This window comes from Acinonyx jubatus, chromosome A2 (genome assembly GCF_027475565.1).
Source record: "Acinonyx jubatus isolate Ajub_Pintada_27869175 chromosome A2, VMU_Ajub_asm_v1.0, whole genome shotgun sequence".
Classification (NCBI taxonomy): domain Eukaryota; kingdom Metazoa; phylum Chordata; class Mammalia; order Carnivora; family Felidae; genus Acinonyx; species Acinonyx jubatus.
The window spans coordinates 149,549,456-149,577,164 of record NC_069383.1 but is presented as its reverse complement, the minus strand read 5'-3'; the positions used below and the strand labels follow the sequence as shown (position 1 = coordinate 149,577,164).

The 27,709-nt window shown below is 52.3% G+C and overlaps 1 protein-coding gene across 2 annotated transcripts in view; it reads right to left on the bottom strand.

Annotated features, from left to right (window-relative positions):
- The window catches only part of CCDC12 (coiled-coil domain containing 12), a 53,628-nt gene that overhangs the window by 21,558 nt on the left and 4,361 nt on the right, over positions 1 to 27,709 (bottom strand). The window contains exon 1 of one of the 2 annotated variants that reach the window (XM_053219526.1): positions 22,752 to 23,028. The exons of the other annotated variant lie outside the window; for it this stretch is intronic. Coding sequence (XP_053075501.1) covers positions 22,752 to 22,763 — 12 coding nt within the window. The 5' untranslated portion in view covers positions 22,764 to 23,028. Of the gene's footprint in view, positions 1 to 22,751; positions 23,029 to 27,709 lie in introns of those variants that run through there. 2 annotated transcript variants of the gene reach the window in all.

The following is a 27,709-nucleotide window of genomic DNA, read 5'->3' as shown; positions in this document are numbered from 1 at the left end:
TGGAGGTGGGGTAGGGGGGTGGGGGTGGGGTGGGGTGGAAGCATCTGTCAGGCTTCGTCAAAGGAGCATGAGATTCTTGATCTCGGGGTTGTGAGTTCAAGCCCCATGTTGAGTATAGAGATTACTAAAAAAAATTAGCTTTAAAAAAAAAAAAAGCTAGAACTGACATAAATTACAGGTGAAGTAGCTGGTGTACTAGCTCTCCTAGAAGTCTGTTTATGCCGCTGATGATTGCCTCCCCAGGAGTGGCATTTATTTTATGAGTCACTTCCTAACAGTGATCATCGTGGAGACTCAGAAAAACCAGACCCCACTGTTCCTTGGCCTCCCACTTACGGGGAAAGGAGACCACCAAAACCAGCCTAGAGGCTTTTGGCTCAAAGAAAACCTTAGGTGATGTGATCAAGATAATCTTTTGCTCTTTCAACCCAGGGCAGCTTAGTCTCTTGGGGACGAGGCAGGAGGCAGCAGGGAACGAGTGACAGCAGCAACAGGAGAGCGGTCAGCATGGTTTTGTGGGGTGGGGAGGGGATGGATGGGCAGAATTTGGGTGTTACAGAAGTAGGAAAGGCATTCCTGGAGGGGAGCACAGCTTGAGCCAAGGTGGGTGTGGTCAGATGAACACCTAGGTGGTTGCAATAGCAGTCATGGTGAAGGTGAATGCTGGTAAGGTTGTCAAGGCAGGTGGGGTCAATCACAGAGGGCTCTGACCAGTGTCCTAAGGCACTAGGAGCCCAAGGAGAGGCTGGGGGAGCTGCTGGCAGGACCTTTCCTAAGAGTCTGGCAATGGCACTGGACAAGTAAGCCCTGGGGCAGAGAGGCATTCGTTTGGCGATGGGAAAGAGGGAAGGGAGAACAGAGTACAAGTTCTTTTTTTTTTTTTTTTTTTTTTAATGTTTATTTATACTTGAGAGAGACAGAGACAGAGTGTGAGCAGAGGAGGGGCAGAGAGAGAGGGAGACACAGAATCCGAAGCAGGCTCCATGTTCTGAGCTGTCAGCACAGAACCCGACATGGGGCTCAAAATCACAAGTTGTGAGATCATGACCTGAGCTGAAGTTGAATGCTCAACAGACTGAGCCATGCAGGTGCCCCCAGAATACAAATCCTTAAATAAGAAACAAGCTAAAGTTCTCGGGGCCTCCAGGGCTGCTGGGGCCTGGGGAGGACCCTGCACAAAGGCCCAACAGACACATGCACACCCCCCCCCGACAAAATGCCAGTGGATTATTCAAGCCATAAGCCTGGACAGTCAAACAAAAGCTCCTTCCCAACTGGCAGCTAGCAGACACCCTGATGGCCATCAGTGCCTGCCTCCCCTTGGTGATGAAGGACAGAGGTGCAAGGGCAGAAAAGGCTCAGCTTTCCCCAAAGTGGGCTGGTGGGCAACCCCACAGAAAGGCTTCTTTTCCACAGGGCTCAGTTAACCTGGACTACCTCGCAGAGGAGGGTGAGGACTAAGGAACAGCCTTTGGGAACCAGTCCTGTGCAAACACCATGCCCCTTCTCAGCAGCTACCACAGCCACCGCTGTCCTGGAGTCCCAGAGACACTCAAGTGCCTTGGCGCAGGCCAGTTATTCATTAACAAATGAGAAAACACCCAACTACCTAGGTGACATTTTAAAAAATGCCGGGCAGTCTGGTGGGCGGACTGTGTCATCACCTCTGCGCACAGTGTGAGGTTAAGGATGACCCCAGCCTGGGCTGCTGTGGGAAGGGCAGGTGCTCCAGAACAATAAAGATATGCGTGTGGGGCAGGAGCAGGCTGACAAATACACAGGCCACATAAACACAAGGACGAGGTGTGCTCCAGTCTTCCCACTCAACAGCGATTCAGATAAGACCATGAGTGTCATGAGTAGCGTAACAGCTTTTGGGCCATCCTGGCCTCGGTCACAGCAGGGATGTGTGACCTGGGATGGCAGCAGGAGGTGCACACCAGCCTCACGCCGCCGCCCCCCCCACCCCCCCACCCCGCCAGCCTAAGAGACTCAAAGGTCCTTCTGGGGCTGTCTTCCAGGTCCTCCATGCAATCCACAGGGAGTCTGGTGAATGGCCATCAGGGAAAAGGGAAAAGACCTGACCAAGGCCATAGCGCCTGACAGTGGTGGCTGCAGGTCTGGATCAAGGTCCTGACCCCCACCCTGTGTTCGCCAAGCAGATGAGAGATAGTGTGTCAAGAGTGGCATTCAGTTTCTAAAAACAGCGCTGATCCAGCCACCTCTCCCGTGCCTCCCCCCACCTCCCCACCCCCGCCATAGTTCAGACCTGGTTCAGACATGGCTTGGATCCGGCCACGCGCACTCAGACTGGCCACAGCCAGCTCGAAGTACACCCTGCGAGTGCAGGCACGGCTCAAGAGGCTCAGCATCCCAGGGAATCTGGAGACACTCGCCCACCCGGAGACCATTAAATCTGACTCACCACTTAACCCCTCCCCCCACACACTCTTCCCCAAATCTCCCTTCTTTCTCCTTCTTTCTCCTTCCCAGTCCCTGTTCTGTTCTCAGTTCCTTCCCCTCTCCCAAGCTACCTCCATAGGTCCCCACCACAACCCAGTCCACAACCATCCCTGCCCCCCTTGTGGGCCAGCCAACCAGCTGCCCCTCTGCCCCTCTGGAGGATGCAGCTCCCTGCTGCTCTTCTCTCCTTTTCCTCTTCCATCTCCCCAAAGACTCTCTCCACCTTACCATCCATGCCCAAGATGCTGGTCACATCTCCTGCTCCTCTGCTCAAAGCTCTTGTTGGCTCCCCAGACCCTCGGGACAACTGCCATTCTCAAGATGCAGTCTCACAAGGCCCCAACACTCGCCCTGCAGCCCATTCCAGAATACCCTGATGCTAGACTCTCTGTCTCAAATCCTGACATGCCCATTCTCATAACCCTGAAGAAAACCCACCCTCTGACCAATTCTGGAGGCCAACCCAAAGGCCACCTCCTGCAGGCAGCCTTCTAAGGTTCACAGGCAATAAGCTTGTGGCTCCTCTGGGCCTAGAGCACATCAGGGTCTGACCCCAGGCCCAGGACACAGTCCTGGGTTCCTCGCTATTCATGTCCAGTCCCTCAAGTCCTTCACGTCTTCCTCAAGTGTGGGGGCATTTCCTGGAGCTCCTCCTGGCCTGGAGGAGACAACCTTCATCAAATGTTTGCCTATTTAATTACTCTCTCCACCAATTCCAGAAGAGCCAAACTCTTAGAAACACTGGTGGAGGAGGGCAGGAAAGCCATGTCTTGGACTAGGATCCTCCCCGCAGTCCACTTGCCTGTTCCTGGAAATACCCCCCATTTCTGACCCCAGCCCAGTTTCCACACCTAGGCCTTGACCCTGCTGTCCTCACTTGTCCCAGAGCCTGCAGGAGGAAGGGGCCTCGAAAGCAACACTTAAGGGGCTCTCAAAAATAGCCCTGCCCCAAACAGGGCCTGATTGAGTGGTTTCACACTGTTAGAAATCCTTTTGCCAAAACCAACATTTTTACAAATAAAATGAGGGTTGTGCAAGACTGGTATTTCTTCCTTAAGTCTACGATAAGACTTCGGTGAAGCCATCGTGGCCCAAAGTTTTCTTTGTGAGGTTTTAGATATGGGGCTCTACAGATTTTATTTCTTCCTGTGTCAGTCTCATTAATTTGTATCTTTCAAGGGATATCCATTTCACCTAAGTTACTGAATTTACTGGCATAAAACCGCTTATAATACTCTTATTATCCTTTCAACGTCTGTGGGATCCATAATGATAATCCATGGACACTGACAACCTGTGTCTCTTCTCTTTCTTTATTAGACTAGTTGGAGGGGTGCCTGACTGGCTCAGTCAGTACAGCATGCAAGTCTTGATCTCAGGGTCATGAGTTCAAGCCCCACGTTGGGCACAGAGCTTACTTAACAAAAATAATAAAATATCAGATCAGCTGGAGGTTTATCAATTCTGGGGCATTCCAGACTTTGTGTTTTAACAATGTGTTTGTTCTTCAGTGCCCTCCTGGAAGAAGCCCTCATTAGCTGAGTATCCCTGCAGGGGGTAGGGGGTGCGCATCAATCCCTATTTGCCTGAATCCTATTAGAAACTCAATCAGCCCTCAAAAATGCAGAGGGCTGGGGGTGGGGGGGGGGGGGGAGAAAAGCTGCTGTCTCCTGCTGCTGCCCTCCCTTTCCCCTTGTAACTCTGGTCCCCTGTGTGTGCGCTCGGTCTGCCCCTGGTCACAAACATAACGGAAACAAGAGCGCTGTCCTCAAGGACCTCAAATCCACACAAAGGAACAGAAAGAAAAAGGTAACTCTGTGTCACGAGTGGGTGGTAAGGAAAACTTTATTAAATGTTTTGTATGCTTGGGGAACTGGCAAGGGATAGGTGTTGTCAGAGAAGGAGGTAACCCTTAAACTCAATTCTAAATGTCCAGTAGAGGGAGGGTTACCAAGCAGCTACCAAGCTGGAATGGTAAGTGCTCGGCAAAGCCATGAGGGGAGAGCCAGGGCACTGTCCAGGCCTGTGGGGCCGTCCCACGTGGCTGGCTCAGCCAGGATTGGGCGAGGTCAGGAGCAGAGGGGGCTGATGAGGCAATCCTCCAGGGCTGCGGACAGGCTTAGCCCAACTCGCAAAGGGCGCTGTGGCAGCCTCGAAGGGGAGTTATGGGAGAAGACGGGGAGACCAGAAACCAGGTGAGATGGTCCACTCCCAGCCTAGACCTGTCCCGGCCTGCGGCTGTTGTGCATCTGTGCTGGTTACGATCACACAAGGGTGGGAACTGCCACCAGGGCAGCCTGCTGAAGCAGGGACTCTTTTGCTGAGGACAAGGAGCAAGCTCCTCCCTCATCCTAAGAGAAGATGCTGCCCAGGGTTCTTCCTTCCAGAAGAGGAAGAGGGAAGCAGGAAAGTGTTAACAGACACTTCAACCTCTGATCTAGGTTCCCCCTACCATCAGCCCGTTACTGAAGCAGCTAGAGACCCGACAGGAACTCACAGGTACAGAAACCCTTTCCAGTACCCAGATGCCTCACTAGCTCTGGGTGTGCCTGCTGAGCTGTTCATGGAAACAGCCCTTCTGTTCAACAATCAAGAGAGAACAAGGCCCCAGACCCAGTCCCCTAAGAAGAAGTGAAAGTGACCCCAGCTTGAGCCTCTCCAGTTGATTTGGGCCCAGGGCGGGGAAAAATCAAGGAGAGGTAGGCACAGAAAGGGGCGGAGGGGGGACAGACAGGAAGGGACTGGCTGGGGGCAAAGCTGGCAGGTTTCACAATTTCACCCTGTTGCCCATCCTCAGAAGCAGGGCAGCCGCATGTCAGGTGGAGAGACTTCCTGTGGGGTGCGGCTGCAGCAGGCGCTGTGCTCCAAGGGCACTCACGGGGTAGGGCAGTCACCCAGGGTCTGACTCACCCTGAATATGCAGTGATAAGCCCCGGGCTGAATGCCACCACACTGGGGCACAGAAACTGCACAGTCCTCTACTGCCCAGGGACTAGGGAAAGGGTGGGGAGGGAGGTTCTGAGTCTCCTGGGCAGGCAGTGATCCCCACAGAGCGGCACTCTGGTCTGGGACTACCTGGCCTGCTATGCCCACTCTGTCCAGCAGGTGGACACTCCCTTGAGGGCAGGCACTTGTCTTAACTGCTGTAGGTAGAGCGCAAGGGCTCTGGGCCGAAACCCAGCTCCGTATTCGCCCTGATGTGTGACCCTGGACAAGTTATTTGACCTGTCTGGCCTTAGTTTCCTATTCTATGAAAACAAAGACTACCACACTGACATCATGGCACTGTCACAGGAGTGGAGGAGGAGCCAGGGAGGAAGGAGAAGAGCCTGCCGCTGGCATGGATGAGGCAGCAGACCTGAAGGGCAGGGAGGACCGTGCCAGGGCAGGAAGGGCAGGGCCACAGAGAAACCACAGGGCTAGAGGCCCAGACTGCCTGCATCTGCAGAGGTCATGATAAGCTTTCACTTTCATCAATCCTGAGAGTAGACAAGAAGCATGACAGTGTCTGCTTCATGAAGACATCAGAAGACGGGTGACAATCTGTGCCGGGGGACAGATCTTTTGATTCTGCGTTCAGTGCTTCACCAAGAATCAGACTCACAGCGTCCAGGAACAGAGAGCCACTGCTCTCCCGGGGGTGCAGGCACTCCCTAAAAGCTTGTGAGCGGCGAGAACAAAGAGAGGGGGGCACAGTAATAAACTGGAGATAAGGGCCGCAGATAAGAGCCGGAACCACGGCAGTGGTGCTGAGACGGAACACGGGGGTGCCTGAGCGCTCTGGGGGACAGGGCGAGGTCAGATAGACGACTGGCTCCAGGCTGTGACTGAGCCTCATGGGGAGAAGAAGGCGCCTGTGACACAGAAGGTAGCCGTGGTGAGGGGACTAAGAGAAGGGAGCAGTGGCTCTCAGGCAGACGAGGGTTAGGCTGATGCCTGCAGTCTGACGAAGGCCAGTGTGGACGCGGGCCAAGGGTCCAGAGCCTGTCCAGGCGTCCTCAGCAGAGGCAGGGTTGGCCCCACCATCGATGCCCTATTACATGGCCCCACCCCAGAGGAGTGGGGGGAACTGGCCCCATGCCAAGCCTGGTCCTATTCTTGTCGCAGGTGCAAATGGGAAACCGGCTGTGTTCAAAGGAGGCAGCAGATGCCCCGTCCAGCAGATTATTAGTTAACAAATATTGACTGGCTCCCTCGTGCTAGGTACGCCACATTAGGTCCAGAGGAGGAGAAAGAACAAGGAGGCCCCTAGTGTTCAGGGACCAGGGTGGGAACTCTTAGCCTGGGTCCATGGACAGGATCCCAGAGCTCAGCGATCAGACACACACACAGGCCAGGTGTGAAAAGGCTCATTCTTCTGGAGTAACAACCCATAGCTCTTCAGAGTCTTGAGGGGGTAGTGACCCAGAGGAGGAAAGGGAAGGCGTCAACAGCATGGTGCTGGTGGGGAGGCACACAGAGTTCTCTGGGTGGCATTTGAGGTATCCGGGGAGGCTCTCCAAAGGAAGTACCCCCTGTCCTGCACCTTAAGGAGTGGGGGCAAGGGGAAAGGGCAGCAGAGGGAACAAGTAGCACTGTGAGGTGCAGAGGCTTGGGACGACCCCCGTGGGTCCCGTGTCCCCAGCAGGAAAGAAGCCCTTGAAAGGTCCTGCTGAGGGCAGGGCAAAGACCAGGCGCCCCCTTTCCTTCACACACGGCCAGCCAGGGCCAGTGCCTCTGGGCCGCCAGAGGGGAGGGCCCTATGGGACGAGGAAGCCCAGGCAGCAGGGCTAGACCGGCAGGTGCAGGCAAGCCACAGCTCCACAGCTTAGAGATGGTGGGAAGCGCGGCAAACTCAGGACCTCTCCAATTCCTCCCCTGTTAAAGCAGGGCCGGCGCTACTCCAGCAGTGATGTCAAGGATTAAAGAAAGTAACCTGGGTCCGCCTTCTGGTGCAGGACCTACGTGCCAGGCCTGGCAGCCAGGGGTGTCTCCCGAGTCCCGCCGTCATGTCCATCGTGTCTGCACCCGCCTGGGGAACCAGCTAGCTGTTCCCCGTTTTCATCCCCTCCACCCCTTGCTCTGACTGTACCCCACACACACCAAAAAACCCCCAAGAAAGTGGATAGCCAGTTGAGTTCTGGGCACCAAAACAGACTTAACAGGTACCCAGGGCCCAGGGCCCAGATCCAGGCTGGGAAACAAGAGACCAGTTACTGTCAGTCCAACCCGCAGAGAAACTGATCTACCTCTAACCTTTTCAAACGTAGTGATGGGTGAATGGAAGGCATCATCCTTTTCTAATGTCGCTTCTTTATTTTTTTGCCAAGTTTCTGTAGGTGACAAACGTGTCATTTTTAAAACTGAAGCTCAAGGTAAGAATGACCCATCTGATCCCCTCGGGGATGAGTGACAAGGGCCCCAGGCTGGAAGGACAGGCACCACCCGCGGGAGGCTTCCCCACAGAAGCCATCGCTCTGCACATACCACCCAACTGCAGGGCAGCTGGCAGACGGCAGGTGGGCTTCGGCACGTCCCCCGCTGTGTGGGCCGCAGGTCACACCCCTGTTCAGCAGAAGGGCTTTCTTCCCCAGGCAGGCCCTCCACTGATAAGTACCCCAGACACTGGATTTTACCTGGATTTGCCAGCATGCGATTTTATCATCTGTCTTTCCCCCCTAAAGGGGGCGCTCTGAGAGGCCTCTCCATCTCTGTTCCCCAGCACCTAGCACATTACGGCAGCGGGACTAACAGCAAAAGAGTGAATGAGCAAGCCAGCGGAGGTAGGACACACATGCTAATTCCTCCCCTATACACAAGGTTCTCCTCCCACAACTTCCAGGCATCAGGGGTCAGTAGGTTTGTCTCATGGACGCAAAGACTGAGGCTGGGTGGCACCTAACTCAGGTCTGTGCACGTCAGACCCCTACTCTTCCCACTGCTTTGGGGACACAGCCAGAAGCCCAGTTCCCTGCTGCCACACATGCGGTTCTTCCCACCACACACATCTGCGTGTTCACCACTCAGCTGTCAGTGCTACACTCCCCTCCGACAATCACCTGCACCTCTGCTTCTCCCCTGTAGATCGAGGGCAAAAATCTCAACCGTGCCCACTTCCTAGGAGTGTGGGAAGTATCATATCTAACCAGGTCCATCAAATGAGAAGACTTCCCAGTGGAAGGTGAGCTCCGGGAGGGCGGGACCCGACTGCTCCTCATCCCTGCTCTACTGTATTTCCTACAATAATAGCGGTCACGACAGCACGTCAGGCAACCGATGATTCAATTAACTGAAATAATTATTACTTGAGTAGTCGTCATAAAAGTCCAATAAGGTCAGGGCTGCTTGCTTGCTTTCACAGATTAGAAAAATGCGAGTCTAGAGCCCACCTGGAGTCACACAGCTCAGGTCCCAGGGTCCAAAGGGGAGGGTGGGCCTCAAGTCTAGGCTGCTCCCCATAGAACCCAGCCCTCTGCTCCGGCCACACGGCCGCCCCCACCTCACACACACACACACACACACACACACACACACACACGGGGTCTCATGGGTGTATAACAGCACGTCTGCATCAGCATCACACTGCCTCCCGTCTCTTCCCGGTGTAGTTTCAGAGAGATGTGACCCAGACGGGACCATTTCTGAGCCAGGAACTTCAATTCCAGAAAAGCACCACAAGGAGAGAAAAGAGCAATGCGCAGAGAGGTGCTCACAGCTAGGTTTCTCCTAACAGGGAGGACTGGAGCTACGAGGGGAGTCCAACCTGCTGGTGCGGCTAGGCCACGCGGTCACGGGAACGGCACCACAAAACAGAACACACGGGACCGTGAGAGGCACAGAGCCCACACACATAGCCGTGAGCCAAACCATGGCAACAAGACACAGGCGGTGGCCTGAGACTTCACGGGCTCACACAGCACGACTGTGGGTAATGTTTTTTCCATTTCCTTTCATTCCGTCGTCAAAGTGATTTAATAACAAAATGATCTAAAACAGCTAGAGGAACCCAGCTGTGTGTAGCTCACTGTCTGGACTGTCCTCACACCCTACACAGACTCTCCTGACCTTCACCCGGCTCAACGGGAAAGCAGGAAACCAAGGCTGGCCTTCAGGCCCAATGCAGCCTCGTCAACGTTTAGTGACCTCTGTCAAGCTTAAAAACACACAAAACCCAAAGAACCAGCATGCCATGGGAAGAGGAGGGCAGACGCACACTGGCGTCCCTCTGCAGCCCAGGACTGGGCCCAGCAGCCAAACCAGCAGCTGCGCTGCAGGACGAGCACCCTCCAACGAGGCCAGACAGCTGCCCAGCTCATGACAAAAATTTCAGTTAAGAAACCAACTGATGGTGAGCGGTGAGGTTACCTCCCCACCCTCTCACCCGGCCTCACCATTTCCCGTTTTGGGGAGGGAAAACGCGTCCTCTGCCACAAAGCAGAACTCGCAACCACCAGGACTTCCTCACCGTGATAAAGCCCACGGCTGGAGCAAGAGCAAGCGAATCACAAGGCAAACAAGAAGGTCCGCGAAGCTGAGAAACCCCCTGCCCCGGTATGAGACGGCCTCGTGTGGCACTGGGAGGCTGGCCCAGAACCCCCGTCCCGTGCTTCACAGTGGACAGCAGAGTCACAAAGCACTGCAACGGGAGCCCAGCTGGCTGTTTCGGGGGGATGGAACAGCCACCCAGAATCTCCGGTCCTGAGGCCGTACAGCTGGCACCTGACCCTCACCAGATCTGTCCGACTACAGAGCAAACAGGCTTCCCCTCTGCACATGAACCCTGGATGGTGGACAGGATTCTCAGCCTGAGCCCCCGAGGGAAGAGGGAGCCCACCTATCACGTGTTCACCATCCTTGAATCCAAGGGAAACGGCAAGCAAGGGCCTGAAAACCCCAGTAAGTGACCCTGAAAATTACTCTTCTACCTCCCCCTCCCCACCAGGCCCATGTGCCTGTTCACACCCGTGCTGGGTCCCCCCAGGCGTTCCCTGACAGCCACCAACAGGGTCCCCCCAAGCGTTCCCTGACAGCCACCAACAAGACCACATCAGGGTTCCTGCTATCCACATGACACCACTGGCTTTACTCAAAGCGTGTGATCAACCGGGATGCGCCGCTACTTTTCTGCGTGGGCGGGCGTCCAAGCGCCCCAGTCCATGCCTGAACAACCGACTTTGGAAACTGTGTGGTCTGGATAGACTTCGCACACAGTGCAGTTCATCTGGCAGGTATGGCCACAGACTACAGACTCTTAAGTAAAGGCAACTCTGCTTCTCCCTGAGAAAAGTCTCAGCCCGGCCAACTCCCAAATCCACGTGCCTGTCTAGTGGCCTCATTTCTTCATTCAACTATTTTCAAAGTGTCTCTGAGCCTTGTCCTCTGTGAACAGAAAGGTGAGGAAGACATGACTGCTGCCCTCAGGCGGACGGGGGCAGATGAAAGGGGAAGGAGACAGGTGAATGGATAGTCATCACACGGCGTGAGCGCTGTGACTTCCTGGGTGACTAACAGCTGACAAGATGAAACCTGAACTCACCTGCAAGAAGCGTGAGCTGTCCGTGGAGGGCAGGGGCATGAGGGGAACTGGAAGGAGCAGGTGTGCTAAGCCTGAGCCCCGTCTCTGTGGAGAGGAGGGAGACATCCAAGGTGCACTGGGGCTGCGGGAAGGAGGCGCCAGCATGGAGGCTTGCCCCAGGGGCTACAGACATTAGCCCGCGGGGACTGAGAAGCCAGGAAAAGCCAGAGGACAGGCAGGGGGTAGCCACAACGTGACTACAGAGTGTGATTTATAAAGAGCACAAAGAAAGGACCAGAAAGGAAAGGGCGAGGGTCACCGGGTGAAGCCACTGAAAACTGAGTCAGATATGGGTCAAGAGAGCCACTTTCTCATCCCCAGGGTGGCAGAGGGCAGCTGCCTGGGAGTCTGTGTGGAGGGGCAGCCCGTTCCACCTGCACAGTGCACTGCCCACACAGCTATTCACGTCTCCCTCTCACACGCACATAGGGCCTCTGGCCCCACAACTTCCCTGGGATCAGGTATGGTCACCCCCTCCGTGCAGTGAGGTTTGGAACAACGAAAGGACTTACTCAATGGTTCGCAGCTAATAAAAGATAGGTCAGCACTAAAGCTGAGGTTTTCTGATTGCATCATGCTTCCAAAACTTTCAAAATAAGGCTTGGGTGTGTGTTCTGCATAACAGCCAGAGAAGTGTGACCATGTCCATTCTTACCAAATGAGAAAAGAAAGAAAACCACAAACTGTTAGGGCTGCAAAGGCCTCAGATAACATCAGGTACAGGATGAACCAGATCCAGTGGCCCACGGAACCTGTTATAAATAGAACCTACCAAGTCACAATCTTCCCGGTAAGACCTGGAAGTCTGAATGCTCACAGAGCCTGCCCACTCCCGGGTCACACTTCTGCCACATGGTCCACCGGAAGAGCCTCCGAGTCAGACCCCGTCCCTCCTCTTAGAGAGGCTGACCGAGGAGAGGAAGTGAGCGGTAGGAGGCCGCCCCAAGCTGCAGTGACCAGGGTGGGCTCTGGACAGAGCAGGCAGGATGAGGAGCAGTTCAGACAAAGCGCTCATACAACATAAACATCCTGAGGGCAGCAGGAGGTCCAGGTGAAACGTGCAGGACGAGAAGGACAAGAGCTAGGCCTGGACCACAGTCTCCTGACTTCAAGCTGACCGGGCTGTCTACACTATCAGGTTGCCTGCAGCCATGGAGGAAGGAGAACGGACCCTGAGTTCCCAGGTCACTCTATGGGCCGCCCAGTGCCTGTGCCCCCGCTTACGTGGGAAGGCTCTACCTAAGCCTGGGCAAAACAGAGCCAGCTGCACAGTACAGAGGCTGAGAGCGCCCTACACTCACTTTCCGAGCTTGGAAGGGGGCAGGGGGCAGCAGCACAGACTTCCCTTTGGCAGCAGCTGCAACAGGACTGCAGGGCCGCAGCCGAGCCCACGGCTGAGTCTAGTACAGAGGCAGGTAGGCAGGTAGGGGAGGCACTTTTCACAAGAACTGCTGGGCTTCTTTTTGCCTGCATACCTCCAAGACTGGCTCTTGTTTTCTAAACAAACAAAATAGATTTCTGTTGCTTGCAACTAAGTACCCGGGCTACACGTGACCCTTTATAGCAATAACCTAACAGTAAAGTATGTGCAGGACTTTCAGGGCTCAAAATTGTCTTAGGTCCCACAGCTCATTGGATCCACGGGGAGACCTTGGGAGGTAAGCAGCATAAAGGTTCTGACGCCCACTTTGCAAATGGAGAAGCCGGGCGCAGGATGTCGGGTGTTCTGTGTACTTGGCCCCAGCACCCCCTCCCCCCAGCCAAGTCCACCACAAAGGCCAATGGCTGACGCAGGCAAGGCACTCAGCTGGCCTGGGGTCCGCCTCCCCATCCCTCCATCCCAACAGGGAGCTGAGCGTGCAAGGTACACAGCCCCAACACGAGCAGGTTGGAAAAGCAAATTCTTTGCACGTCAATTCCCAAGCAAGTCAGCACTTTACAGAGCGACAAAGTGTGCTGAGGCTTCTGGGCGACTAGAAGCTATTTTAACCTCTGATCAGCTGCTTCTCCAAGTGTCACAGTCTGGGGAGAAGTAAAGGTAAGGCAGCTGTCTTCTCTCTGGTGTGATTCAGAAGTGATAAAATCCTAATTGAAACCAAATTTAAACTATAAGTCAGAACTGGCACATTTATTTGTGGGCGGAAATACTGCTTAAAGGAGGTCTTTTAATCCTCACCTATACATATTTCCTCGAGAAGCCAAGAGTACTTTTTTAAGCCATGTGCTGGGCTGAGGGGCTGAGAAGGCAGAAGCACACGAGGAAGCAGCTGGGAGCTGACCGGCTTGCCGTGAACTTGGTCGATCACTAGCTTTGCGGGGCTACACCTTCCTCGGCTGCGGAGAGCTGATAACGAGAGTCGACACGGTGTGAGGAGCCCTGTGCCGTGGCCCGCATGGAGTAGGTCCTCAGTGAGGAGGCGCCAACCACAGTGATGACGGTGGAGCCCCAGCACAAGGCCTGTGCCCTCAAAGCGTGAGGCCCACGACATCCCACCCCCCTGCCCAGCGATGTCCACTCCCCTCACCCCACTGCCAAAAAGGGTCACAGAACAGATCCCCGCACGCATGCCTCTTTCCTTCCCTCAGGTCACCCAGAGCGGCCGCCAGCATCATCCAGTGGGCGACCAAGCTCTTGCCCTTGGGCCGACCAGTTCAGAAGGGCAGACCCTACATGCACGCAGAGAATGTGAGGCCAAGCCAGAAGAGACCAGCCACAGTGTGCAGGGAACCGGGGGAGGCAGGCGGTTTCCACACAGGGTCTTCCCAAATTTGGACCACCTCCACACCTGCCAGCGCTGCCCCACCCCTCCTCTTCTTCCATGCCTCCCCATAGCTGTCATCCTCCATGCCCTGCGCTCGATCCCTTCTCAGATGTTCTCTCAGCGCCTCGGCCAGGTCTCACTCCAGTTGGAGAGCTACACAGCCTGGAACACAGAGCCCAAATGGGGACAGCCCCATAAGCTAACCAAGGAGATCAAGTGGGATCAGCACATTCACAGCGGGTTCAGAAGCTCTCTCCTCGGCACAGCGCACCGTGTATGGAGTACAAGTGCTCCCAGCCCTCCCTCCAGGACTCTCGTGGCTCTGGGACACCCCTCCCCAGTGTATAGCGCTGTGTTGTCTTATAATTTCTTTTTTTTTTTTTAGTTTTTTTTTTTTTAACGTTTATTTATTTTTGAGACAGAGCATGAACGGGGGAGGGTCAGAGACAGGGAGACACAGAATCTGAAACAGGCTCCAGGCTCTGAGCTGTCAGCACAGAGCCCGACGCGGGGCTGGAACTCACGGACCGCGAAATCATGACCTGAGCCGAAGTCGGCCGCTTAACCGACTGAGCCACCCAAGCGCCCCTATAATTTCTTATATTATTATTATTATTATTATTATTATTATTATTATTACATTGGTGGGACACGGGTCCAGTCTCCCCACGGGGTCCCCAGTCTGCCCTTGCTGACCTCAGTCCCCAAGCCCTACACAGGGCCTGGCACATAGCAGGCACTCAACAAGAAGAGTGATGCTGGCCGGGTGCACAAGGAGGGCTCAAAGGGCTCAGTGACCTACTCCCTGTCCCAGAGGGCCCAGTGCACACGTCCACTCCTGAACAGTTCTGGGCTCCTGGACCCCCGGACCCCGAGCAGGGAAAGTTCTCTCATCTGATGGCTTCCTCACCCAGGTAGCAAACACAGGTGCATTTTCTTTAGGATTCAATTACCCGCTCCCCCCTCTCCCTCCCTGCCCCCCCCCCCCGCAAGAAATTTTGGGGCGCCTCGGTGGCTCCGTCGGTTAAGCGTCCGACTTCAGCTCAGGTCATGATCTCACAGTTCATGAGTTTGAGCCCCACATCAGGCTCTGTGCTGACAGCTCAGAGCCTGGAGCCTGACTGAGATTCTGTGTCTCCCTCTCTCTACCCCTTGCCTGCTTGAGCTCGCTCTCTCTCTCTCTCTCTCAAAAGTAAATAAACATTAAAAAAAATTTAAAAAAAAATCTGGTGGTACCAGGCCCAGAACACAGTGTGGAGGCAGGAGGGAAGGGCTGTCCTTGAAAGGACAAATGTCTTCTGCTCCAGCCACTCACACTTTCTCCAGACAGAGCAGCTCTTTAGAAGCCTGAATGAAAACAGCCCTCGTGTGTGGATTTTTACTCCCCACGGGGCATCGTTACCACAGTGACTGTTTTTCCTCTTGGAATTCTTTCAAGAGTACAAGCCATTGCTTCCCTCCTAAACAAAACTGGGGAGAAGCCAGGCCACCAAGGGTTAAGGGAAGGGCCCTGAAGGAAGCAGGGCTAGACACATTCAAGCCACATCAAGCGCTGCAGTGGGGTCTCCTGAACCTCTACAGCCGCTTAGAAATGACAAGCCCCTCCCAGCTGCTGAGCGTGTGTGTAGCAGGGGAGTGTTGAGGGAACAGTGTGTGTGGGGGGGGGGGGGGCGGCTTGTGAGTATGGGGGAGTTGTGTGTGTGTAGTCTGGGGAGGTACGGGTTGTGTGTAGTTGTGTGTAGGTGTGGGCTGGAGGCACTGGGAGCTGGGGGTGTAGAGGGAGTGGGGGTGTGGGGACTGGAGGGTGGGCAGGTATACTATATATGTGTATGCATACATGCACTGGGGGTGGCTTGGGAATCTCGGGGGGCATGTGGGGAAGTGTGTGGGTGTGGGTTGGGGAAGTGTTCCTCACTATCCCAACATGAAACACAGGCCACATCTTCCCCCTAAACAAGAACGTGAATTGCATTTCAAATCAAAATTATAATACTTAGCACTACAGATCGACCACATCCTGGCCCAAATGTCCACAGGGGCCAAATGTTTTGTTTTGTGTCTTTTTTTACTTTTTTTTAACATTTTTTTACTTTTGACAGTATGAGGGGGACGGAGGGACAAGGAGACACAGAATCTGAACCAGGCTCCAGGCTGTGCGCAAGCTGTCAACACAGAGCCCGATGCGAGGCTCAAACCCATGAACCGGGAGATCGTGACCTGAGCCGAAGTCGGACACTCAGCTGACTGAGCCACCTAGGCGGCCAATTTAAAGCACGCAGCCCAAGCCTGAAACAAGTGACCTAGAAGCAACTGTTTGAGGCAACTCCTATTTCTTTTCAGAACACCCCTGCTCAGTTGGTCCGGGGCATGGATGGCAGTGCCAAGCAGCTCTTGAGGAACTGGCTTGGCGGGTCCCTGCCCACCCTGCAAGTCCAGCCAGTCCTCTTTTGATGCACAAAGCCCAGGGAGCTCAGAGTCATGGGACACAGAGCACTCAGTAAGGTGCCATTCGGGGGGGTGGGGGGGGGCGCCACTGGGAGATGTTAAGTAAGTTTAGGAGTGGTCGCCGCCTACAAGGAGCTACCCGTCTACTGAGGAGCTGGCAGAAACTGGGACTAACATGCCAAAAAAAGCCACTACTACTAGCTACTGCTACTATTATAATCACCACAATTATTATCGAGATGTTGCGTGAGGTTAGCAATATCATCAAGGATGCTGTGCCAACCATTTACAAGAAAATAGTCTTCTTTCTTTTTTTTAAACATTTTTTTTTCAACGTTTATTTATTTTTCGGACAGAGAGAGACAGAGCATGAACGGGGGAGGGGCAGAGAGAGAGGGAGACACAGAATCAGAAACAGGCTCCAGGCTCTGAGCCATCAGCCCAGAGCCTGACGCGGGGCTCGAACCCACGGACCGCGAGATCGTGACCTGGCTGAAGTCGGACGCTTAACCGACTGCGCCACCCAAGCGCCCCAATAGTCTTCTTTCTAAAAAACAAATGCCAAATAACGAATAGTGCTGAGTCACTGATATCCACGCTGGGGGAAAAAAATCCTGACTCCTACCTCACGCCATGCAAAAACAAAGAAATTCCAAACGGACTGGAAATCTAAAGGTGAGGGGTGCCTGGACAGTCAGTCGGTTGAGCGTCTGACTTCGGCTCAGGTCATGATCTCACAGTTCGTGGGTTCGAGCCCCGCATTGGGCTCTGTGCTGACAGCTCGGAGCCTGGAGCCTGCTTCGGATTCTGTGTCTCTGTCTCTCTCTGCCCCTCCCTGGCTCACACTCTGTCTCTCTCTCTCTCAAAAATAAATAAACATTAAAAAAAATTTTTTTTTAACTCTAAAGGTGAAAGGTAAGACAATAAAACTTCTAGAATATAGCATAAGAGAACATCATCATGACCTAGGAGTATACAACTACTGCATTTCCTTAAGCAGGCCACAGAACATATTCAGAAAAAAAATTTTTGATGAATTGGACTACATAAAAATAAAGAACGTCTTCTGTTCATCAAAGAAATCAATTAAAAGGATGAAAAGTCAGGGCACCTGGTGGCTCAGTCGGTTAGGCATCCGACTCTTGGTTTTGGCTCAGGTCGTGATCTCGCGGTCCTGAGATTGAGCCCCATCAGGCTCTGAGCTCTGCACTAGGCACGGAGCCTGCTTGGGATTCTCTCTCTCCCACTCTCTCTGTCCCTCCTCCGCTTGTGTGCTTGCTCTCACACACTTGTACATGTGCACATGCTCTGTCTTTCTCTCTCTCTCAAAATAAATAAATAAACTTAAAAAAAAAGCATGAAAAGTCAAGGCCTAGAGGAGGAGAAAATGCAATACATCTACAGAACAAAGGACTTACTCAGAACACGAATGAAGAACTAGAAATTAACAGGAAACAGTATCAGGCAACCCAATAAAAAAGGGGAAAAGGCAAAAGGCTTGAACAGGCACTCACTTAAACATATGAAAAGATGCTCAACCGTATTTGCGAATTTAAGCCGTAAAGGGATACCACTACATCCCCACCAGCATGGCTCACATGAAAAAGACTAGCCGCTGGGAGTGTCAGAGAGGAATGCTCAGACACTGCTGGTGGGAATGTGAAATGGTGTAGCCACTGGGAAAGCTGCCTGGCAGTATCTAGCCATGACCAAGCACTTCTACTCCTAGGCATATACATACCCAGCAGACATATGTACACAAGTCCACCAAGACATTCACAAGACCGGGACTAACAGCACAGTCCATTATGGCTCCAGCCTCAAAACCTAGAGGACAGATCCCATGGGGTACATTCGAATAATGGAATACTGCACAGCGGTAAGAATGAACTGACACCACACCCAATGGCTCAGACACAACAATGAATGAAAGAAGTCAGACCCCAAAAGACTATGTACTTTATGCCTCCCTTTGTATAAAGTTCGAAAGAAAAGCCAACCAACGGTGTTAAAAGTCCCAAATGATTAATCTTGGGGCGCAAGCACCCGGGCAGGGAGCAGGAGGGGAATTCTGGGAGGCTGCCATGTTTCTTGATCTGAGTGACTGATTACATAATGTGCTCGTGTGGTGTAAAAAAAAAAAAAAAAAAAAAAAAAAAATCACTGGGCTGATTTGTCTCCTTTTCTCTATGTACAGTACACTTCAATTAAAAGAGAATTTTTTTTAATGCCACTACAGAGTTGTCAAAAATAGAAGTTAAGCCCATATATAAAAAAAAAACACATTACTAAAATCGAAAGAGAGGACAGTAAGAAGTCAGTCCCCAAAGAGAGGAGTACCTCAGGTCCCCGAAGCACACCCAGAGGACGGCTACCTGGAGGGAAGCACACGCCCTTCTGCCCTCCTGGCTCTAGGAAACAGGCAACAACAACTGAGGGATTCACCACCAAGGTCACAAAAATTCTTTTGGAAAAAGCTTTTCCATTTTGGAAAATGGAAAAATGAAAAACCAGCTTGAATTTCAAGATTCCTTTGCTTTTCAACCCTCTGTCCCCCATTTGTAGGCCTTGCAAACACCTGGTTACATCTTGTCACGCCACAGGAGTCACTCAAAGGGAAAGCTGAGGCCCCAACAACGTGTCAGTTGTGTAGCAAGAAAGAGGGACCTCATCTTACGGCCTCCTGCCCAGGGCTGCTTCATGAGGCTGCCTCGGGTGACAGGTGAGCTAAACAGCGAAGGATCCAGAACAGCATGCATCTACCTCGAGAAGCCCTGCCCTCTCTCTGAGGGACACTTAGAGGCTCACCTCTAGCCCAGGCCAGTAGTGTCTCCCCAGAATATGAGACCAGTTTGCGGGAAGGTCTCCTCCGCTTTGAGGCAGCCACTGCAGGGCCCTCCCTGCTCGGCTCCCAGGGGAAGCAGGCACCAGTTCCACGCCACGGGCAGAGCACCACGGGACTCGGCCAGGAGGCGGTGGGCTCCCCAGGGAGGTGACCAAGGTCAGAGGATCAGGGTGTGGGCCCTGTCTCGGTCTCTGCTGTCACATCTGTAAAATAAAGGGGTCCTCACTAGGGGTAAAATACAAGTGTAGCAGAAAGGACACATGCGCACACACCATCTCACTTCATCTTCATCCCGGGAGGCAGGGGTTACCATGGCGACTTCTGGCCAAAGACTCACAAAGCTCGGGAACATGAAGAGATTTATCTCTCCCTTGATCTCAGGGTTGGCAGAGCACGGTGGCAAAAAGCAATTGTTCCAACAACCCCCGGTGCAGGGGGCTGACTCTGGCACAGCATTCAGCTCCCCTGGGAGCAGCCCTCAGGGCCTGCCCACCTGCAGGGGAGGGGGTGGGGAAGGCTGCCCACACCACAACAGCGGGCCAGCCCAGAGAGCAAGGCCACAGGAGCACTGCCTCAGCCTGGTGCTGCCTCTCCTGGGAGATCAGGGAGTCTCACAGGTGAAGGCTGGCGTGGCCTCAAAGCAGAGGACAGGCCTAACCCACGGCGAGGCTGTGACCAGGACCCCCCTGGCACCTTCCCCTCCCGCACACACTTCCCGGAAACAGCCGGACCAAAATCGCTTGCCCATCACCTTGTCGGGTCCAAACCCATTCTGGTCCTCACCTGGCTTCTCTCAGCCCCCCTGACCCCCATCCAAGTTTCCTCTGCTAGTGCCTCTGACATGCCTGTTCCCCCAGCCTTCGTCTCTGCTGGCTAAACCGGCACCTAGGGGACCTCCTCTAGCCCCAGGGCTCCAGATCCCATCCACACAGGCATCTCTCTGCAGTCCCGATGCCCGCTTGACAGGCTCTCTCCACCTAAATGGCTAATAGGCCCGATGTAGCCACACCACACTCCTGATTCCCCTTCAAAACCACTCTCCCTGTACCTCTCACCTCAGGTACAGGTGCCACCATCCCCCCAGCCAGCCCAGCCCACCTGCCAGGATGTCCTGCGACCCTCACAGCTCGCCCAATGCAGCAGCCTCCTGCCTCCACACAGTCAGGACAGGGCCCAGCCCTCAGGTCTCCAATGGCTCCCCACTGCCCCTAGAGCCCAGCCCCTGTGGCCCCAGCCTCGAGTTCCTGCCCTACCTCCCCAACCCTTCACTGGATGCGTGCCACGCAGGGGTTCTTTCTGCCCCTCAAACAAGCCAAGCTAGTTCTCTGCTCAGTTTAGAATGTTCTCCCCTAGATCCTGGCATCCCATCCCTCCTCTGCAACCACCACCATCTCCAATCTCCCCCTTGGAGGGGTCTTCCTGTCTTACACACAGCCCCTCCTTACACACACACACACACACACACACACACACACACACACGCCCCGCCACTCACAGGTTCCTGACACTATTTTCCCTGTTCACACGTATACTGTCTCCCACCCCTCCTAGAGAAGCCCCTTGAGGAAGAGAAGCAGTCTTATTCACAATCTGGATCCCCAGGCCTGGCACACAGCCAGTCCTCCATAAATACCTGTTTGATGGCTGACTACAGAGTTCCTGCCATGAGGATGTGCAACTAATGCCCCAGGGAAAGGAGGTGTTCTCCTTCCTTTTGTCATGGGAGAATGTCAAGGAAGTGATCAAAGATTTGTGTAAAAAAGAAAAAAAAAAATGAATCATCTGGGGATCTTTAAAACTGCATGATTTCTAGGCTCCATACCAAGATCTCAACAGGAGATTCGGGGTGGAGCCAAAGAAAAGAATGCACCTTGTCTCCCCAGGTGATCCTGACACACAGGTAGGTTTGAAAACCTCAGACTGATCTGACACCTTCATTTCACACATGACAAGTTAAGGCCCTCTGAAGGGATGACTCCATCCAAAGTTGCAACACTGGCTCATCAACAGGTGTCTGTGTTGAGAGTCCCAAACTTCCCACCCACAAGGTTCTCCCTGTCACTGGCTCCAAGATCTCAGGGTCTGAGCAGAGCTGGGGAAGAGAAGGTTGGTCCTCAGGAAGAATGGGGAACACACACACACCATCTTGGCTGTGGCTCTGCAAATCTACTTGTGTTAATCTAACACTTTGCACTAAACGTGAATTCCACTTCGAGGAAGAAGAGCTAGGCTGAGGAAAGCCGGGGGGACCACCGAGATGTCCTCTTCGCTTCCCTTAGAAACACCAGCTCTACCCACTGTCACCCAGCAGTGACACCCAGACTTCCTCACTTTGACAGGGTGGGTGAGAAAGGACACACATCCAACTTATAAAAGGCTCGTGGGTAAGACCTTGAACTAGCCACTTCATGGACCTCTTTCTCTGTTCTTCTAGCTACTTGATGAGGTCAGAAGCCATGTCTCGGTTTTACAGACAAGGCCAGGGAGGCTCAGAGTTTTAAAGATCCACTCTGGGTCCCACAGATGTGTGGAACTGAGATTTAAATCAGATCCATCTGGGGGCACCTGGGTGGCTCACTCAGTTAAATGTCCAACTCTTGGTTTCAGCTCAAGGTCATGATCCCACGGTTCATTGAGTTGCAGCCCAGCATCGGGTTCTGTGCTGACAGTGCAGAGCCTGCTTAGGATTCTCTCCCTCTCTCTCTTAGAGAGAGGATTCTGTCCCTCTCTCTCTCTCCCCTGCTCCCTTGAGCTCTCTCTCTCTCTCTCTCTCTCTCTCAAAATAAACAAACTTAAAAAAAAAATCCATCTGGCTCCTAAAACTTAAAACAAACCAAACAAAACAATCCATCTGGCTCCAAAGCCCATGCTCTCCACTATACCACCCAGCGTCCACCAGGCGGCCTGATGGCAGTTTCTGTGTGTGATGGGAAGGAGACCCCATCCTGGGGGCTGCTTCTTCCCAAGCATCTGGGGGTGCGAAGCAGAGAGGGACACAGGGCCAGGGCTTCCTGGTCTACGGAACAGGGATAAACTGTTTTAAACCCACCTCAAAGGGCTGCTTGTGGATTGAGCAAATCAAGAGATCCCCTCACAAGCTGCCACGTAAATGTTATGACAGCCGATCTGCAAGAGGCTGTCAACATGGAGGCAGTGACTCTTCTATACTGGGCATGGGGATATGGCCACATGAGGTCAGGCCAGCGGCAACTTCCTGACGGATGAGCAGGACACAGACAAGTCTGACTCCTCACCTAGAACACTAGGCTCTTCTGCACCCCTACCCCACTCCACCCCACCCCACCCCACCACCCCACCCCTCACTGTCCCCCCACCAACAACTGCCAGCCCTTCCCTCCGGCTCCCCCTTCCACCCTCAGCCCACATTGGCCAAGACCCTCCCCGGTGCACCCAAGTCTGACATTATCAACGTGCTCCCCTCCACCTTGGCGCTGCTCTACTCTCCAGACTGCCAGTCTCTTGAGCACATAACTCATAACTGTACCTCGATGAAATGTCAGCATTTAACTCCACCGGAGTTTATGCACACACAGAGAATAATGCACACAGAAATAAGCATCTGCTGCAGACAGCGGCCGTGAAGACTGACAACCTCAAAGCCCTCTGCCGCAACGCTAGGCTCCCCAAGGCTGATCTCATGGTCATCTGGGTTTCCACTTACCCTCTCCTTCATAGCTCTCAATAAATAAGGAGTTCAGTCAGAGACATGGCCTCTTATGAGTTGGGCGAGAGGGAACAGGTCCTCCAGAGATGCACTGTCCAATAAGACAACCCTAAGTCAAGTGTGGCTGTTTAAATACAAATTAACTAAAAACGAGGGGGGCCTGGGTGGCTCAGTCATCCGACTTCAGCTCAGGTCATGATCTCACAGTTCATGAGTTGGAGCCTTGCATCGGGCTTTGCACTGACAGCTTGGAGCCTGGAGCCTGCTTCAGATTCTGTGTCTCCTTCTCTCTCTCTGCCCCTCCCCTGCTCGCACTCTGTCTCTTAAACTGAATAAATGTTAAAAAAATTTTTTTTTAATTAACTAAAAGTGAAAAAATTTAATGTAACATCCTGTTGGTCACATTTCAGGGGCCCAAGAGCCACATGTGGCTATGGCTAGGGTACTGGCCAGCACAGCTTCTGTGCAGAACACTGCTGTGGCCACACCAAGTCCTACTGCTCCGGTCCATAGAGCCGGGTGAGAGACAGGCACCACTGGGCAAGCTGCAAGCTGACAGCCAAAGCTTGCTCCTGAGCTCATGAGCAGCCCGAGGAGCTGGCCAGCCACACCACGAGACTCCCTGTCACGGGACGGAACGAGACAGTCCAATCCAGGCTAAATGCTCAGGAAAGCCGAGAGCCAAGGGCAAGTGTTTGTGCCAAGTTGATGACCTTTAGGAGCCTCCACCTGACTGCTGAGAAAGACATGAGAGAAGGACGAAACGGCCTCACACTGCCCTGCTGGATAGCACCGTAGAGAGATGCCACAGAGTTTCCTCTACACAGCTCTGAACTGTTCACCTACTCACCCAGCTTGGAACTTCTGCATGAGCGCCAAGAAATGAGGCTCAAGTACAATATAGAAATATGGGTGGCTGCCCTCCCAGCTAGAAGCCTGGGCTCCTGCAGAACTTGGCCACCAAAGCACCCAACAGCACTTTCAGACCTCACCCCTACTGCAATCACAGCCAAATGCTCGCTGTCAAACCCTCTGGAGCCTCCCCGACTGTCCCCACTGTTCCCCCCAACTGTTCCCCCCTCTGAGCTGCTCCCCTGGAATACTCCTTTCCAGCTACCTCAATATTCACTTCCCAGTCCCATCCTCCAAGCCTTGGCCCAAATGCCACTGTGCCTTCTCATGAAGCGTCCCCAGACCCAGCCTGGCTTTCCCAGAAATGACCCCCAGCAATACAGTCTAATAGCTTATGTTTTCTTCCCACCTATCAGCCTGGGCTGGCTGACCCACAGGCAGTCCTGCACCCTTGCATGGAATCCTCTTCTTGCAGGGGTTCGTGCATGCTGGAATCCAGAAGTCACTTATGCTCCTTAACCGTGGGCACCCTAGCATCTCTGAACCTCTTGACTGCCCCCCCCCCCCCAATCAGCGGGCTAGCAAGGAAGTACTTTATAAGACTGCCAGCTGCACAACTATAGCTGAACTCTACAGCTGAATAACATGCGGAAACCTTACAACCCTGATCTTGTCTCCATTTGTCACAATGTCAGGATTGGCCCTCCCCCATACTGTCACCAAACCAAGTTTATAGTCTGCTGCAGGGAGGGGAGGAAGCTAACACCATGAGGGGACATCAACCCCATGCAGGAAATCTTGATGCCTCCAGCAAAACCACGTGCCTACAGGTATCAGTGAGAGACCTGCCACTGAGTTGTAGGGGACCAGCAAGGAGCCATCCCCTTGGGGCAGACAGGTACTCTCCATCAGCAGGGGCAGGCTGAGAAACTCAGTTCTCGTCTTCACCTCAGACAACTGAGCTGCAAGTGGGGAGCCACTTCCACTCTGCAGGAGGGGAACCCCTGCTCCCCGTCTGCCCACAGCAGGCCAGCCTTACTTCCTTCCCAGACTCCCCACTCAGATGGCTCACAAGAAATGACTGTGGGCTGGAAAATTAACTCAAACTGGAGACCCTTGACTGTCTTTCTCTCAGGCATTGACCCTAAGAGAAATATCACTTAAGAACTGTAGATTAGGGGCGCCTGGGTGGCTGAGCGTCCGACTTCGGCTTAGGCCATGATCTCACGGTTTGTGGGTTCAAGCCCCGCATCAGGCTCTGTGCTGACAGCTGGGAGCCGGGAGCCTGGAGCCTGTTTCGGATTCTGTGTCTTCCTCTCTCTCTACCCCTCACCCACTCATGCTCTGTCTCTCTGTCTCTCTCTCCCTCTCTGTCAAAAATAAACAGACATTAAAAAAAAAAAAAGAACTGTAGATTAAATCTGACGCTAAAAGCACTCTTACAAAAAAAAAATAAATAAAACTTAAAAACTTGTGCATCAAAGGACACTACCAAGAGAATGAAAAGACAACCCAAAGAATGGGGAAAAAATACCTGGAAATCCCGTATTTAATAACAGTTTAATACCCAGAATATATAAAGAATTCAACTACAGCTCAATAACAGAAAAGCAACCCAACTGGAAAATAGGCAAAGGATATGAATAGATATTTCTCCTAAGAACATATACAAATGGGAAATAAGCACATGATTAAATGTTCAATGGCACTTACCATCAGGGAAATGCAAATCAAAACCACAATGAGATGCCACTTCACGCCTACTAGGGTAACTATCATTTTTTTTTTTTTTTTATTTTAGAGAGAGACACCCATGCAAGTGGGGGAGAGGGGCAGAGGAAAGAGAGAGAATCCCAAGCAGGCTCCACACTCGGCACGGAGCCCAACGCGGGGCTCGATCTCACGACCCTGGGATTATGACTTGAGCTGAAATCAAGAGTCGGACACTCAACCGGGCTACCGGGCGCCCCTACAATTTTTTTTTTTAAGGAAAAATAAGTGTCGGCAGGATGTAGGGAAATTGGAATCCTCAGGCACTGCTGGTGGTAGCGGAAAATGGTACAGCCACCATGGCAAACAGTGCGGTGGTTCCTCTAAAAGTTAAACATAGAATTACTATATGACCCAGCAATTCCACTCCTTAAGTATATGTCCAAAAGAACTGAAAACGGGGACTCCAATAACACTTATAAACCAGTAAGTCCACCAACACGCCAATGCCAGCATTAGTCACAAAACCCAATAGGCATTCATCAGCAGACGAATGAATAAACATCCATTGCAAGTGATAATCCACACAGTGGAATATTATGCAGCCTTAAAAAGGAACGGAATTCTCTTACATGCTAGAACATGGAAGAACCTTGAAAACTCATGCTTATGCTAAGGGAAACAAGCCAAACACAAAAGGACAAATGTTCCACCTGTATGAGGTACTTAGACTGGGCAAATTCATCAGCTTTGAGGTTGCAAGGGGCTTAGGAGAGGGGAAGGGGGAAGAGTTACTACTGTTCTATGGGTGTCACATTTCTGTTTGGTGTGATAAAAAAGTTTTGCAATCAGTGGTGGTGGTGGTACAACACTGTGAATATACTAATATCACTGAAAAATGTTTAAATGGCAAGTTTTACGTTATATGTATTTTACCATTAAGAGAGAGAGAGAGAACTGTGGCGAATAAGGCTATACCCATCCTCACCAGGGGAAAGGAGGGCCAGAAATCAGGATCCAGAGGGGATTAAGACCTGTGTATAAGGGCAGCCTGGACTTGGGACCTGTGCTCTTTTTCCAGTGTTGTGGTTTTTTGTTTTTGTTTTAAGCATGTAACTCACAAAACCAAAAGGTATCAGGAAGTATACAATGAAGTTTTTCAAGCCACCCCTACCTTGCATCTGGGCAACCAGTCCAAGTCAGGGCATAGAAAGAGTCACCACATGTTCTTGTGGCCTCTCCTAACCTTAACACTCACTTGGGATACCTCCTAGCTACGTGACCTTGGCAAACTACCTCACATTTATCAGCCTCAGTGCTTCCACCTATAAATTAACCCTCTTCCTTTCTTCTCAGGGTGGTCATCCAGACCTAGATAAGATAAAGCAGGCAACAGGCACCGTTACCATGTTAAAGTTGAAAACACTGCTGTCTTTAGTAAAGGAAATCAAACCATTAGGAGCTACAGAGAAAAACAGGCACACTATGTACTCTCCATCTCCCTTCTTTCCCTTTCTCCGTAGCACCTTCTCCGTCCAACACTACATGTTGCCTGACCATCTGTCTCTCCAGCTAAACACAACCTTCTTGGGGCAAAGACTTCTATCTGCTTTGTTCACTGTTGTACCTCCAGGGTCTAAATTACTGGCATGCAGTAGGCACTCGGTGCACGTCTGTTGAAGGAATGAATTACAAGCTCCAACAGCCCATTCTGAACCAAACCAAACCACATTTCATCACCTGGCACTGATCCATCATTGACACCACAGCCCGCAAACTAAAGAGTCAACAAAATATTCTAACTCCCCCTTTGCAAGAAAAGGACTAGAGAGGGTAGAAAAATCAGGAGCTCCTGGATAGGAAAGATGCACCAGGAAAGGAAAAGGCTTCCCAATGGAGTCAAGAATGTAGCCTCACAATAACTCTTCCTTAAAAAGAATGGAAGGAAACTCCAAAAGCCAGTGAACTCTCAATTCCAAGATAGAAGCCATGTGATTTCCGACAGCACATTTTTTAGAAATGAGTTCACAGCTAACAACCTTCTGAGGCCAGAACTGTGAAGATTAAACCCAACTGAAGTAGCAATCCGTACACTAACAAATTGGATAATCTAGATGAAATGGACAAATTCCTAGAGATACACAATGTACCTAAACTGACTCATGAAAAAATTATAAAATTTGAAAACATCTATATATCTATACATAGAAAAAAATCTGAATACATCTATATGTATCTAATAAGGAAACTGAATAAGTAATCAAAAACTTCCCAACAAAGAAAAGCCCTGAGCCAGATTGCTTTACTGGTGAATTCTACCAAACATTTAAAGAAATAACACCAATCCTTTTTCAAACTCTTCCAGAAAATTGAAGAGGAGGGAATACTTCCTA